Raw genomic sequence first — 16,734 nt, forward strand, 5'->3', positions numbered from 1 at the left:
TATTTTTTAGATGAGAGTTCGGTTAATTTATAAAAAATTAATATATTTAGAAATATTTATGACACTGCTAGTTTAAATAAAAAATACTCCACAAAATCTTATTTATTTTTCTTTCAAAATTTAAATCAATTCTTAAAAATAAAAAGCACATAAATGCAATGTATGTCTCACAGAGCACAACATTTTCACTTAATGTTATACAATAGCACTTTGGCTATGATTTTTCTCCAATTAGGAATGCGAGTGATATGATTGCTATAATTCAGTGCATGGTACTGTATTTAGTAGTTAACGTGATAACGTGACATAGTTAGACCAAGTATAATTCAATCGTACAAAACTGACATAGTTAAATCAAATCTAACTCGATCCTACAAATCTATTATGTATGTAAGACGAGATTTAGTTGCAAGTAACTTGAATTTTGTGTATACTATATCCAGCAACCAAATCTGAAGGTACATGCTATATTGGCATCCGTGTTAAATCATAGGCAAAAATCTTAATCATGGCAAAAGAATCCATACCCTGACTATGGTACAAGAGTTTCAGAAGAGAAGGCACAGAAACCATTCTTACAGTGTTGAGATGTGAGGGTGGAGTCACGTTCATTCATATATGCACTGCCGTGATCGGAAAATGCCATTTGCCAGCAATTCAACGATGGCCTTTTCCAGCCGTTGAGAACCTGCACCTGGTCTCAAGATCTTGGCATCACCCCAAGTTAAACAAGTGTTGTTCCCAGGCTCACCCAAGCACCATCCACCGGGAACAACCGATCTAGGACTTCGACCCAGAAGATTTCGGTCGATGAGATCAAGCACTGGATCGTCTTTCTGGAACTTTTCACCAAAGATAGCTCCACTCTGAATCATGTCATCAAAATCTGTGGAGTTAAGTGGTCGAAGATCGTTTCTTTGGCTGTCTTGGACCGCATATAATAAGTTTTTATTTATCACTGTCCTGTTAAACTGCCGAGAATTGCAGAGAACTGTGGGGAAATAGTTGGACAAGGATGAAGGTGTGTTTGCAAAATACATCAGTAGAATCCTTGGGAGGTTGTCTTCTCCCAAGATGCAGAACTCCATGAAACGCCGACTTAAGATAGAAAAAGATGAACCTGCACAAAAAAGACCACAGAGGTTTTCACGACCTGGTTGGTAACAGTTCATTCTAACAGACATCCCACGACCTAGCACACATTTCAGATTTTCACCTCGACCAACTGAGGTTTATCAGTAGTATCAGATAAAAAGCCTTTTTTGTGTTAGACTGAGAGAGACAAATAAATATTCATCAGTAGAAATTACTACGAATGGTCCTAATTGAAACATTAAATCCGTGACTAACATGATTTTATAAAATAAAAGAAAAAAGTTAAGCCAGGAATTGTTTTTAAAAAAGTTGTCACTTTTTAAGTGTTCGTGAGACCTTAAGTTCGTTCTACTCTTGACCATCAAGGTAGGATTGTACAGATAAGAGTTGCTCCTCTCTTTCTCACATAAAATACTGTTTAAATAGATAATCTCCTCTACACAGCGCATGCATACGAAGTTCTCAATTTTTTTGAAATTTTTTAAAATATAAATAGCAAATCAACTAAATAATCTCTCCCAAGTACCATATATTAGAGAAAGTAACAACCAATGTACCTGTTCTTGTACCACAGTGCATTGCATTTGCATTATCAGGTAACAATATTTCAGGGGACTCACTTTAAGGATTTTCCCAAATGGAGGCTACGGACATATGGCCCTTGGATGCCAAAAGATCACCTTAGGGAAGGATGACAACTACTCAAGATTTTAACCAGGAGGGGGTTCATATCTACGTATTTGTGGGTACAAAATCTTAGTGGGAACACTTGAACCAACCTAGTTCCTATCTGAACTTACAGAGGCCTAAAGAATGATGTGCAAGCGTTGTTTGTGTTCTCCATACAGAAACAGAAAATTATAAAAATAGTTCTACAAAAACTACAATAAAATAATCAGTCCAAATGATAGTTTAATCCCTTATACTATGCATCATAGAATCAAACTGCAGGCAAGATCACTCAGGGATCCTAATTGTGAAGCTAGGCTTCATTTCCTTTTTATTTCATGGCTACCTTTTATCTTTGTTTGAGTTTATGCTCCTACCTACATGCATGGTTTGGACCAATGGCGTGATTTGTTCTTCAAATATTAATTTCTCATGTCTTCCTCCGCTTAATGTAATTGGATTATCTTTCATCTGATAAATTTTCTAATTGGAGCCTTTGCTGGTGTTTTACTCACATGTCCAACCCACCTTAGACAAATTTCTCATCTTCAGCTCAATACATATACAACCCAATTGACAAATTTTGTCCTAAAAGGTAAAAACATTTGATGTTCATGTTATCTTCTTCTTTTCTCAATGAATGTCAATCATTCATCAGTATATTACCACTACAGCTCCTTTCCACTATTGCTGTTATTGGCACACTAGCTAAATAAAATGAAAAGCCAAAAATATGCAGAGACTCAAATACATTGCTCTAAAACACATTAATACCTGTGAACACACGGTAAGCACTAGGAAGTTCTCTCTTCTGAGTAGCATAAAACATTTCAGTCCCTTCGGATAGATACAGTCCAGGATCAACAATAATAGGTTTCAATTTCCTTGCTCTACATCACCAAAACAAATAATTACAGTTCCAATGCAAAACAAATAATAACAACAGAAACAAAATCACACAAGAACACAAACTTACTCTTTCCATCCAATATAACTTGAATGATTCACAAAGTTCAAATCCTTAGGCAGAAACGACAAAATGTGGAGAAGATCTGACAAACCACAAAATTTCATAGTCAAAATACCAAACACATGGTTATAGGCAACATATAAGAACAGCAAAACAATGCTTTAGCTCCTTAAAGACAAAATCATCATTTTCATCCCTAAAAAATGAAAAATTCAACCATTATAGTCTGTATTTCAACATCAATTCTAACACTTAAAATTACTAAATTGATTCACATTCTAATCTTTTAGCAGGTTAAAATAGTGATTCCATCTTTCAAAGACTACAACAGACTATGAATCTTTCGTTACCAAAAAATATCAGTAATATCACATAAAGAGAGAAAAACCTCAGTTTAGTACCTAACACTAAAAGATTTTTCAACTTTAACTTTTAAGCCCGTCATTGCACCGTCAATCAATCAGAAACATTGTCAGTACGATCTGTACTATATAGTTATTATGAAAATGAACAAACTTCTCACATACACAACTTGTGATTGAATTAGACTGTACACTCACTGCTTACTCAAAGATATAATGGCAGTCACATTAGTCCAAAAGCTCCAAAATCTGAAAAACACCATTTTCACCCCTCAAGACTAAAAAAGGCAATCCATAATCCCCTATAGCTCTACATTCAAACACCAATTCAGTCCCTAAAAACAACTAAACCAATCCAACTCTATGTTTCCAGAAAAGAAGCTCTCAAAAGCACTTGTTCACCAATTCAATCACATTGTTCCAAAAGACTAATTTTCTCCCCTCAAAATTAAAAAATCCATCAATACAATACAATCATTTAATCTCAACATCTAAGTAGTCTCCAAAGACAACAAAATCCATACACATTTTCCTCTTTCAAAACTACCACCACCACCACTTTCAAATCTTTGGGACCAAAATGGCATTTCACCCGAATTCATTCACAACCCATACCATCTTGCGTAACAAGAGGATAAGCATCGGCGCTGAGGCTAACGAACCAGTCCCAGTCCCGCGAGAGGCGGAGCAAGACAGAGGCGGCATGGAGGCGCAGCGAGACAGGGGAGGACCCTTTGGGGTAGGAGAAATCGGGCTTCCCCACGACGTGAACGTTCTGCGCGGCCTTGAAGATGGGGTTGGACTGCACGGTGACGGCCACAAGCTCGCGCTCTGCATGAGGGGCGGAAGCGTCGAGGTGGAGGAGGTAGACATTGAGAGGGTGGTATACTGCGTCCAGGAGGCGAAGGATCCGTGCGGCGTCGCCCCGGGAACCGGAGATGAGGTAGGCGACGGCGGGCGGCGGAGGGGGAGAGGGTTTGTGGGGGTCAAAGACGAGGCGGTGGGCATGAGTCGGGTGGAGAAAGGGGTCGGGTCCTGAGTGGGTGTGGATGGTGGAATGGGAGAGGTAGAGGATGAGGGTGAGGGAGAGTAGAGAGAGGAAAAGGAAGGTGTAAAGGAGGATGAGAGTGGGTTTGGGCTTTGGATCTCTTAGGTTGAAGAAGGTGGAGGAAAATGATGACGATGACGGTGGTGGTGGTGGTGGCGGTGATGTCGGGTTTTGCATTTTTTGGTTCTTCAATGTGGGGTGTGTAAAAATGGTTGCTTTTTGGTTTCTTCACCTTTGATGTTATCAAAGGTTGGTTGGTTGATTCAAATGTTGTTGATTGATTCAGTTGTGTTTTTTTCAACACCTGTGTTTTTCTCATGTGATGAAATGGTTCAGTTGTTGTGTGTGATTTTTCTCAAATGTCTGTTTGCTTCTAAGTGTGGGTTTTGGATTGCTTCTTTGCTTTCTTTCCTAATTCTATTACTTTCTTTCTCTGCATTCTTACCTTTTTATTAAGGACATGATCTATTTGGATGAAAGAAATTCATAATAATACCTAAAAAAAATCATATAAGCTAATATTAGTACATAAGAAAAAAATTGTATAAATAATTAATTTTTATTTCAAAAGGTTCATTACATTTTCTTTAAGGGTGTCTTAATTTGAAACTACTTGTTTTGAGTATTTAGGGAGGAGAATTTCTCCATTTATGGGATTCTTATATGTTGTTTTTAATGGATCTTATATATTAGATTTAACAAAACTGATATTAATACGTTAGTACTTTCAAATTACAGAAAGAATAATACTTTATTACAATTTTTGTCAAGATATGATTTTAAAATTGTGAGGACAAGATTCAATTATTAATATTTTTAGTTTAAAAATGTATTTACTTGATAACAAAAAGGACAAGATTGTTTATATTTGTATTAGCGTAAAGATAGGTGTTGTATGTTTGTTTGTATTTTTCAAATATTTGTAAGTTATATAAGAGAAAAACAATAACAAATAAAAATGAGAAAAAGAAAAAAGAAAAATTATAATAGTTGTATACAAAATATTTTAAAATAGCGGTTATTTCTAACAAATAAATTAATAATGATATTTTAAAAAATTATAGAACAATTATATTATAAAAGGATAAAATAGAAATAAAAATTGTACACAAAATTAAGTATCTCTTTATATATAGGTATAAAATATAGGTATAAATTATATGTTTTAATTTTGAAAAAAAAAATTGTCATTAACACACAAAACGCATGGGTCACCGTATAACTTCAAGTGAGTAACACTAATGTTAAAAATGACCATTAACATTTTTATAATTTTTAACACAAAATTAACGTTGATCTCTTTCTCACAAGTTTTCCCAACAACTCTGGCAACAAGCTAGAAAGGTGATTTTTACTTTCTTTAACTTACATTCTAGTAGTTATCATGTATAAGAAATGTTTTTATTTCGATATGAACCAATGGTTTTCCTACTTAGTGGGTTTTCAGGCCTCCATTATCACTCTCCTTTCACAGCTCAACGAGGCTCTTAAGTCGAAGTTGTTTTCGCTATTCTTAGTATTGTGTTTTTGCTCAACACTCGGTTCTCAACTTTGGTTTTTGATATAAGGTTAGTTTTCCATAAAAAAATATTGGATTTTGGTTATATGTTGATTGCATGACATTCATTGGTTATATGTTAGATTGCATTTTGGATGAAAATACTTTCTATTAATAGATTTTAGCATATTAGAAACTTTTTAAATTGTTTTAGTAAAGTTTTTGGCATTTTGAGGTGTTTTTTAGTAGATAAAAAGTAATTTAGATGTTTGATTAATTATTAGGTTCATTAGTTTGTTTTAAGATTTAGGGAACTGATTAAATCATATTTTTAATTGTAATTATAATTTTATATTTTATAAATTTTAGATTTATTAGATTTTTTTATTATTAAAAATTCAAGTTAAATATTGAGTGAATCTTAGTTTCCGTTTGAGATTTAGTATGAATGACTAAACTTTTAATTATTTGTATTAAATCTTGAATTGTCTGATTAGACAATTTGAAAAAATTATTTTGTATAATTCGTTATAACGTGTACATTGAAGTTTATGCATAAATGTGATAAAATTTTGGTTGAAACCATTTTTGTGTTTTTCTCTAAAATGCATACTTGATAATGATGGAGTTTGTTACAAATGTAGTCTGAATCGAGGTTGGATTAATGAACATCGCATAAGTGAAGAGTATGAAAAGAAAGTTTTAGAGTTCTTGAAATATGCTCAAAAACACACAATATCGGTGAACGAGACATATTTTTGTCCATGTATTTGTTGTTTAAATCAAATACGTCAGAATTTGGACACAATGCGTGATCGTTTGTTCATCAGTAATATAGTCAAGAGTTATACAATTTAGCCTTAGTATGAAAAAGTATTACACAAGCCTACGACGTCACGGGCAACAGAATATGTAGACGAATGGATGAGTGATCATTTAGAAGACATGATACGTGATGTTGGTGAAGAAAATTTTGGAATAGCTCATTTATATGATTCGTTGAAGTCTGATTTCTAAGAAGAGTTGTACCCTAAATACACTAACTTTACACGATTGTCAGAAACTTTTAAGTTGTTCAATTTAAAAGCAAGAAATTGATGGCTGATAAAAATTTCACATAATTATTGCAGTTGTTGAAGGAGATGCTTCCATATAATAACATGTTACCTATTCGTAACTACAAGGCAAATAAAATTTTATGTTCAATGGGTTTAGAGTATAAAAAGATACATGCATACTCTAATGATTGTGTATTCAAAGACAAGTTTGTTTCACTGAAGGTGTGCCTAACATGTGGTTTATCCCAATTTAAAAATAAAAAATTATGGAAGTAATGTTGATGAAGACATAAATGGTCGTCTTTCTAAGGTGGTGTGGTACTTATCATAATACCATAGTTGAAACAATTGTTTACCATTAAGATGCCAAGAATCTAAAATGACACATCAATGGAAGAAATCCTTCGAAACTCTCCACAATAGTAGAAGATTAATGAACAATTTTTAGAATTTGATGTAGAGTCAAGAAACTTAAGACTTAGATTACTACAAATTACATGAATCCCTATGGGAAATTAAGTAGCAAACATAGTTCATGGCCAATTTTGTTGATGATTAACAACTTGACTCTTTCGTTGTGCACGAAGAGAAAATATATCATGTTGTTTATGATGATATGAGGACCTAGATAACTTGGAAATGACATTAATGTGTACTTGAATTCGATGATTTGAAATTGTTGTGAGAAGAAGGCGTCAGTGTGTTTGACTCATATTATCAAGAAATGTTTCGTATGCATGCAATGTTGTTTTGCACCATAAATGATTTCCTAACATATGGTAACTTGAGTCAATATATTGTTAAAAGGTCATTTTGCATGTCCCATTTTGTGAAAAAAAAAAACACAAGTTATATTCAATTGAAGCATAGTCAGAAAACTGTGTATACAAGACATTGAAAATTCCTTCCTTGAAATCACCCTTATCGTAGAATGAAAAAAGAATTTAATAGATCTCCTTAAGATGAAGTTGTATCAAGACCCGTAATGGTGAAGAAGTATACAACTAAGTGAAAAACATTGACATTGTGTTCAAAAAACACCAAAGAAGAAAACCACTGATAAAAACATTTGGAAGAAACAATCAATATTTTATAATCTTACATATTTGGGTAAACTTGATGTAAGACATTATATAAATGTGATGCACATTGGAAAAAATTTATGTGACAATGTAAGTGAGACTCTACTAAATGTAAAAGGAAAGACAAAAGATGGAGTAAAAATATAACAAGATTTGGCTTACATGGACATTCTTTCTAAGTTATATCCCCAATCAATTGGTAGACGCATTTACCCACTCCAACCTATCACACTTTTTCTAAGAAAGAAAAGCAAAGTTTTTGTTAGTGTTTAAGTACTGTGAAAGTTCCACACGGTTACTCTTCAAATAGTAGTAGTCTTGTTTCTATACAAGATTTAGAGTTAGTTTATTTAAGTCTCACAATTGTCATGTGCTATGCAACAATTTTTACCAATAGTTATTTGAGTCATGTACTTGTTAAAAGTGTTCTAACACATTTGAGTTTGTTCTTTAATGCCATATGTAATAAAGTTATCAACCTTCAAGTGTTACATGATTTGTAAAATGAGACAATCACATTTTGTGTCAATTGAAAATGTATTTTTTATCTCATTTTTTGATATTATGATTCATTTGATAGTTCATTTAGTAAAGAAAATTTGATAAAATTTTATTATGTAAACTAGTTTTTTTATATGGATATACTTAGAAAAATACATGAAGATCTTAAAAAGACATGTCAAAAATTAATATTAAATTAAAAAATTTAATTTAGTGTTAAAATTTATTAATTAAAAATACATTTAATCCTTGTTTCCAAATGTCAAAAAATAATTATAACAAATCTTATCATTATGGTTAAAAGGCATACTGGTCAGCCCACCGATCATGGGACGACCTGATTCAGCGCATGCGTTGTAGTTGTTCTTGGCGATCTCGGAGGACACGGTCAGCTTGGCTTTGGTGCAAGAGCAACCTGAGTTTAAACTCGTGTACTTCGTTAGCAGAACGTTGCAGCTCGCGGAAACAAGGTACAAGCGAGTCGAGAAGATCGCTTTGGCCCTAGTGATGGCAGCGCGGTGCCCAAGGTCGTACTTCCAAAGTCATCAGGTGATAGTGAGAACAGATCACCCGATCGCGAAAATCTTGTGCAAACCCAACCTGGCCGGGAGGATGGTAGGATGGTCCGTGGAGTTGTCTGAATTCGGGCTACAATTCGAACCACGAGGGTCAATCCGAGGACAACATTTGGCTGACTTTGCGGTCGAATTACCTTGGGAGGAAGAATGCCCCCGAGAGTGGACCCTTTACGTGGATGGCTCTTCCGAGCGGTCCGGGGGAGGCGCAGGAATTGTGTTGGAGGGACCGGATGGCTTTGTTGTTGAACAGGCAATCGTCTTTCGGTTCAAAATAAGTAATAATCAAGCCGAGTACGAAGCAGTAATAGCCGGGCTCGAGCTGGCCAAAGACTTAGGGGCGGCTTCGGTCAAATGCCGAACGGACTCCCAATTCGTGGTGGGTCAACTAACTGAGAGCTTCCAAACCAAAAATGATCAGCTGCTTCGATATTATCATAAGGTAAAGGAGTTAGTGAAGCAGTTCCGTATGGTGGAATTCAAGCATGTACCAAGAGAGCAAAATGTAAGGGCGGACGTTTTATCCAAACTCGCCAATTGTAGAGGAAAGGATCACTTATCGTCGGTTATAAGGCAAGTTATGATGAATCCTTCGGTGGAGTGCTTGGCGGTTCACGAGGTTTCCAGTGAACCTGATTGGAGGAAGGCCATAAGAGAAATTATTCAGAGGAAAGAGAGCGGTTCACACATCCGAGCGGTTGAAGCAAAGAAGGCCGCTCGGTTTTTAGTAATAGGAGAGGATCTGTATAAGAGAGGATTCTCCTCACCCTTGTTGAAATGTGTATCCGCGAAGGAAGCTGAGTATGTGATGAGGGAGCTACACGAAGGGGCGTGTGGAATGCACACAGGACAACAATCTTTGCGCGCTAAGGTGATAAGAGCGAGCTATTTCTGGCCGACGGTGGAAAAAGACTGCAGGATGTTTGTACAGAGGTGTTTGAAGTGTCAAGAGCACGGCAAAAACCTCAACCTACCACCGGTAGAGTTACACAGTTTGATGTCTCCGTGGCCGTTCGCGCAGTGGGGGATGGATATAGTGGGTCCCTTTCCAGTGGGTCGAGCTCAGAAGAAATTCTTGTTGGTAGCCATTGATTATTTCACCAAGTGGATAGAGGCGGAGCCGCTCGCAACGATCACGGCGGCGAGGGTTCAAAAGTTTGTATGGACGCTCATATGCCGATGGATTCCCCAAGACCATAATTACGGACAACGGGCGGCAATTCGTCGACAAACGATTAAGGGAGTTCTATGAAAAACTGGGAATTAAGCATGTCACGAGCTCGGTAGAGCACCCATAGACGAACAACCAAGTGGAAGCGGCCAACAAAGTCATTGTTGCGGAGTTGAAGAAAAGGTTGGGAGATGCCAAAGGAGCCTGGGTGGATGAACTGCAGGAAGTCCTTTGGGGATACCGCTGCACACCGCATGGTACAACGGGGGAAACCCCGTTCAACCTTACGTATGGAATAGACACAATGTTACCAGTAGAAGTAGGGGAACCTACCGTGCGGAGGGGAATTCAGAGTCTGCAAGATAACAATAATGTGCTTCGAGTAGAGCTGGACACCTTGGATGAGCGAAGAGAGGTGGCAACGATCCGAGCGGAGGCTCAAAAAAGGCTTCTTGCGACACGTTACAACACCAAGGTCAGACCTCGACAATTTGTTGAGGGAGACCTCGTGTGGAGAAAAACAGCCGAAGCCAAACGAAACCGATCGACGGGAAAATTAGCCGCGAATTGGGAAGGCCCCTTTAGGATGGTGGAAAACTTACAAAATGGAGCATATCGTCTGGAGCATCCGACGGGAAAGGCTATACCCAACACATGGAACGCATCCCACTTAAAATTTTATTTCAGCTTAAAGTTTTGTACTTATTTTTCCATATCAATAATATTATGTTTATCACGTGAAATCTTCATCATGTCTTAACAGCCGAGCAGGTGGGGCAGATTTCTTTTGTGAACTCTCACCTTGGTCTTAGGGCACGCTTCTAGAGAGCTCCTAAGACCTAAACCGAGCGGGTGAGGCAGATTTCTTTTGTGAACTCTCACCTTGGTCTTAAGGCACACTTCTAGAGAGCTCCTAAGACCTAAACCGAGCGGAAGAGGCAGATTTCTTTTGCGAACTCTCACCTTGGTCTTAGGGCACGCTTCTAAAGAGCTCCTAAGACCTAAACCGAGCGGGTGAGGCAGATTTCTTTTGTGAACTCTCACCTTGGTCTTAGGGCACGCTTCTAGAGAGCTCCTAAGACCTAAACCGAGTAGGTGAGACAGATTTCTCTCGTGAACTCTCACCTTGGTCTTAGGACACGCTTCTAGAGAGCTCCTAAGACCTAAACCGAGCGGGTGAGGCAGATTTCTTTTGTGAACTCTCACCTTGGTCTTAGGGCACGCTTCTAGAGAGCTCCTAAGACCTAAACTGAGTGGGTGAGGCAGATTTCTTTTGTGAACTCTCACCTTGGTCTTAGGGCACGCTTCTAGAGAGCTCCTAAGACCTAAACCGAGCGGGTGAGGCAGATTTCTTTTGTGAACTCTCACCTTTGTCTTAGGGCACGCTTCTAGAGAGCTCCTAAGACCTAAACCGAGCGGGTGAGACAGATTTCTTTTGTGAACTCTCACCTTGGTCTTAGGGCACGCTTCTAGAGAGCTCCTAAGACCTAAACCGAGCGGGTGAGGTAGATTTCTCTCGTGAACTCTCACTTTGGTCTTAGGGCACGCTTCTAGAGAGCTCCTAAGACCTAAACCGAGCAGCAAAAATGGACTATTCATAGACATGATCAAGTGTGAAAGAGGGAAAATGCGTTCAAAAGACATATATTCATTTCAAGAGAAAGTGCATTATAAGATAGAGAAAAAGCGGTAAAATCCTATGTCTAAGACCTAGGGCTGCACATTAGCCCCGTCGGTCTCTGGCACTACTTCAGCGGTAGCTTCAACGTTGGGGACGGCCGGAGATGAAGGTGGAGGAGCATGAATGGGAACCAGTTTATCTTCCATCACCATCATGCTTACGTCGAGACGGGGATCGTTGGTGGGAACTTGGAAGAGGAGGTTGCACTAGGCGAGTGCTTTGTCAAACCCGAGCAGATGCTCATTCACCACTTTGTCGCCCAGAAGTTTGTTATCCACCTCCAGTTTCGTCACCTGATCTTGTAGAGAATCCCGCTCGGCCGTCAGCTTGGTGTTGGCAGCAGCGGCTTTTTGGAGGTCTAGCTTGGTGTCGTCCAGGGACCGTTGCATGCGGCGCTAGGTAGCACGGGCCTCCGCCAACATAGTGCTGGCCTTCTTCTTGTCTTCCTCTGCTATCCGTTCGGTCTCGGCCAAACAAAGAGTCAAGTCTTGGTTGGCCTTGACAGCAGCGTCGAACCTCTCTTGAAGAGCTTGAAGCTCTGTGGAAGCCGAGGCTCTCTTCCGGGCGGCGTAGGCCAGGCACATGGCTGACCGAGCAGACAGCTCCATGGCCATGTCAGAGGCCTCCTCCTCGGTCATCCCGCTGACCAAGGCATGTTCTTCAGCAAGGAGATCGAAGTGGATGCGTTTCGCCAACCACGTGTTTGGGCTCAACGGCCCAGCAAGCGGAGGACCGTTGGGTAGGATCCTCTTGGCGCGTTGGGGTTCAGCGCAGGACTCCCGAGCGGCCTTTCGTTTGCCCTTCTTCTTGGGGAGGGACTCCGGTTCAAGAGTCTTGGCAATCGAGCGGCGAGGGGAGCTGGGCGGAGGAATGTCAACAGAAGATGGAGGTGGCGCCTTCTGGACAGGTAGGGATGCTGCGGGAATGGCGGCAGCGTTCAGAGCACCGGAGGAGCTTCCTCCTGTTTTCCTTACATCGCCTCCCCTCTGAGCGAACAGACGGGCGAAGGTGCTGCTTCTAGATGGATCCATTCTAGACAGATAATCTGCACGAAAAAAACAAATTTAGATAAGTACAAATGGTTGCTCAACGAAAGACGGTCGAAAATAGCTTACCGAACACGTTAGAGGGAAGGTTTTTGTGGCCCAGGAAAATAGCTGGCATAATTGATTTATCAAGTCCAGGTCTTCGGGTGTCATCCGGGGCCTAGGCCATGAGATGACCCTCTTCGGATCTCGGGTCCAGTAGAAGGGAAATTTAGCTTCTTGGTTCGGGAAGCAGAAGCTTTGGTACCCCGTTTCCAAAGGCACGACTTTAAAGAAATGCCCTTTAAAGTCCTTGTATGAGCTGTTGAAGAGTGTCAACAGGTGTCTGTTCCCGATGATGCGTAGGGAAACCCACGGTTTGGAGGGGTGAGGCTGTACATGAAAGAAGTAAAGGAAAGCTGCGGGCGTGGGGCGAAGTGCTAAGCCAGTACAAATAGCCGAGAACGCTTGCATGAAGGCCCAATCGTTCGGGTGCAGCTGCGTAGGAGCCACATTGAGCGTCCTCAGTATGCTCATTTGGAAGTCCAAGAACGGCAGAAGAACCTTCAGGTCCTTAAACATGGTAGCGTAAACGTAAAAGAAGTCGGTAGGGTAATTACCCCGACCGTGGCAGACCCGCTCGGTCATTTGGCAGACGGCCAGTTTAAAATGCGCGGCATCTTCAGCCGCCTTGACCAAAGAGATACTGCCCATTAAATCCTTAAATGGGCGGCGATGATGGAAGGAGGAAGAAATCTGTCTAACCTCGTGAGGAGCCCAATCGTAGCCAGGGACGACCGGCCAAACTCTGGGTTTCCCGTCCCAAGCGTCGGTAGAGTTTACGTTAATGGCGACCTCCTCCGGAGCGTCGCTATCCTTTAGAAGATCGGAGGAATTCCCAGAGGGAGAAGTCGTGGCACCTTGCCCCGGAATGGCACCCAAAGAAGAAGATGGACTGTTAACATCGTCGTCGGCATACCCCCTGCCCTCTTCGCCGGAGAGGTCGGAAGACATGGTTACCTGAGGATAAAGGTGAGAAGGATGGTAGCAAACTTAAGGCGGAAGACAGCAGTGATGGTGAGGGGAAGAGCGTAAAAAGCTAGGGTAAAGATGGCGCTATTTATAGAGGGTAAAAGGCTGTGTACCAATCGAATCTGAAGCGTCAAACGTCAAAAGATCTGACGGTCTGGACGACCTGACGGTTCATTCGCGGGGAGATCCAACGGTTTAGGCGACCTGACGATTCATTTTTCACTTTCCCGCTTAAAAATTTTACAATCGTGATTGCCAGGTTTTACTCTTGCCAGAATTGCCAGCATAAGGGAAGATGCAAACCGATCGGAGTCCATTTCAAAACCCTACGCAAAAATATTGCTAGGGCTTGGGGGACTTGTGTTACTACCGAGTATGGTCAGCCGATCGGGCACATGAGAGCACGCGGAGTTGACCGACCAATGGGACCGATCGGTCCCATGAAGGTGATAGAAACTTCCTAGCCGGTGGCTGGAGACAGCTTTTGAATAACCATGAATGCGTAATTAATGGTGTAACGGTTAGTGTCGGGCAGTTAAGGTGGGCATTGATCGTCATTAAGAGGTAAATTAATGAGTAAGATTCTTTGAAACCGTATAAATAACAAACGATAGAGAAGGTAATCTCTCTCTGATTCTGATTGATTTTCATTAGACTTGCCAGGATAATTTCTGACTTGAGCGTCGGAGTGTTTCATGCAGGTCACCCCACTTTGACATTGAGAAAGGATTCCGGAGTGAAGGAGAAGGATCGGTCGGCAGTAGAGGAGCATTTCCAAACGGGAGCAGCAGGAGTTTCCCTTGGTTCCTTTCAGCAGAAACACGAATCAACTAGTTTAGTTCTGATATGAGTAGGCTTCTATTATAATAGGGAATACTCTAACCCTAGGAACCGGGGCCTGCCCAAAGTCCAGGGTGGCTCAAAGTTCGATCAAGGAGATCCATGTCCTGTGCCCTATTCACTAAGATCTTCGAATTAACCCTTACCGAAAAGCACGGCTTACCTCACTTTCAAGCATCCATTGGATCAAAGATAGAGATCCTTCTTCCTTTAGCGGCTGAGAACAAAGAGTAATCCCAATCCCTAAACGTAGTCCAACCTTCGGTCCTTCTGAAGCCGAGAAGGAGACTCCTAAGCATTCGAGATGCGAAAAGAAAAAGGGACCTTTCTTTAGGCCATTTGAAGTAGACAGGGATAAGGACAAGAGGCTCGCTACCAAGCTCGATGCTTTGAATAGGACCCACGGGGCGGTAATCTCAGATGCAGCAAAGAAAGAGGAAATGCAGTGGAGGTTATTCCTGTCAAAGACCGTCTTTTTCCAAACATCATATTCTTGCAAAAACCGGAGAATCCAATCCGCATAAATCTGGTCAGAATAGCCCTTCCTCTGTCGTACCTCTGATCAGTTCTTTAGAAAGCATTCCGTAAATAAAAGGGTGAGAATAATACCCTCAGTACCAATGAGCGGGTTGAGATCAGGAAAGAAGATCGACCAGATATTCAACAAAGCATACTTATGGGAGATAATTCTATTGAATCGTTACACAATCTTCTGACTTACCTATGATGATATTCGTAGATTGCATAAGACAAAGATAGTCTGTTTTCACGTAGATAACAGTTTCAGAGTGAATTTGTCTTTACTAGACTTCAGGTTTAGATCGAGTTAGGGGGGAATACCGGGTATAACCAAAAATTCCTGTCATAAATGTTATTCATCAAGGCGACCGGAGGGAGGACAACACAACCTGAATGAAAGCCTTTCAAAACAAAAAAAAGAGGGTTAGCTAGATAAGAGGAAGAGAATGACATATGTGCTTACTTTACTTGCAGTTCCCCTCCTTGACTATGTCCCGGCTGATTGGTGGGAAAAAAAGAGGTTCAGGGAGAAAAACCTTGCCTCATATACGATTCCGCCTAACACATTGAACTCTGGGGGAAGAGGACCTTTTGTTTCTTAAATCCCGTATCAGTTGGATTTAAAAAAAAAGGGAGTCCAAGACTATTCATTTCAGTTATCCACCCTTAAACGCAGAAGGCGTCATAAGATTTGAGCCCTTTAGGACTGGAAATTGGATATTGAATCACACCAATATCCTTGCCACATCGTGTGAGATTACCAAAACCTCTTGACTACTGACAATCATTCCTCATATTCTTTGATTGAGATCCTTATCTTAATGGCAAGATGACTTCTCAACAGGATATTAACGCGCTTTCTCAACCTATCTCATCTCAGAGGATTCTATTTTTTTCGTTCCGTAAGGTCTTTTTTTGAATTGAAAGAAGAAGAAAGTATACAAATTTTTTTAATAACTAGAAGCGATTTTTTTATAGAATTATAATAATAAATTTGTATATTATAATTGTAATTATTTAATAGAAAATAAACTAAAAATAAAAAATCATAGATGAGAGAATTTCACCTACTAATAGACTGAAATTCATATAATATGAATTTCACCTACTAATAATATGAATGCTTTTTTCTATTCATATTTATATATTATGTTGAATATACCTTTATCACACTATCTAATAATAAAAACTCACTAGAAATATGCAGTGAAAAAGCAATAATACTGAGGAATAAGTCTAAGCCAAATTTTGTTTACAAAGAAAAAACAAAAAATAAAAAATTTTGTTTGCACAAGAAAAAAAAATAAGATAAGAACTGAGCATTAATTAATTTATAGTATTTTAGAGCATCTTTTATATTAGATGGTATACACTTTAAGATATTCTAATAAATTTATTTGAATAATAAAATATAGGTTTAATGTTTCAATATCTTATTTTCACCCAAAATTTCAAATAGGTTCCTTTCTTTTTCAGCATCTCAATTGAGTCCTTATTTTTGTAAAATTGAATCAAATAGAACCTTTCCGTCAAATTGAAATGACGCCGTTAAGACATTTCACTGCAGTGGAGGTTCAACGGCGTCATTTCAATTTGACGGAAAGGTCC

At 39.5% G+C, this 16,734-nt stretch overlaps 2 protein-coding genes across 2 annotated transcripts; one reads left to right on the top strand and one right to left on the bottom strand.

Annotated features, from left to right (window-relative positions):
• Window positions 1-413: 413 nt before the first annotated feature.
• Window positions 414-4,558, bottom strand: LOC124845472 (Core-2/I-branching beta-1,6-N-acetylglucosaminyltransferase family protein). Its single transcript, XM_047322571.2, has 4 exons — window positions 3,712-4,558; window positions 2,741-2,816; window positions 2,539-2,654; window positions 414-1,120 (listed from the first exon to the last, which is right to left on the bottom strand). Exons 1-4 carry the CDS (start codon window positions 4,319-4,321, stop codon window positions 609-611), a joined length of 1,314 nt encoding a protein of 437 aa, XP_047178527.1. The 5' UTR covers window positions 4,322-4,558; the 3' UTR covers window positions 414-608.
• A 4,232-nt stretch (window positions 4,559-8,790) lies between these two features.
• Window positions 8,791-10,110, top strand: LOC124845470 (uncharacterized). Its single transcript, XM_047322570.1, has one exon. The coding sequence runs from the start codon at window positions 8,791-8,793 to the stop codon at window positions 10,108-10,110; it is 1,320 nt and encodes a 439-aa protein (XP_047178526.1).
• The last annotated feature ends 6,624 nt before the right edge of the window (window positions 10,111-16,734 follow it).

This window comes from Vigna umbellata, chromosome 8, assembly GCF_029865625.1.
Source record: "Vigna umbellata cultivar VRB3 chromosome 8, Vumbellata_1.0, whole genome shotgun sequence".
In the NCBI taxonomy this organism is placed as follows: Eukaryota; Viridiplantae; Streptophyta; class Magnoliopsida; order Fabales; family Fabaceae; genus Vigna; species Vigna umbellata.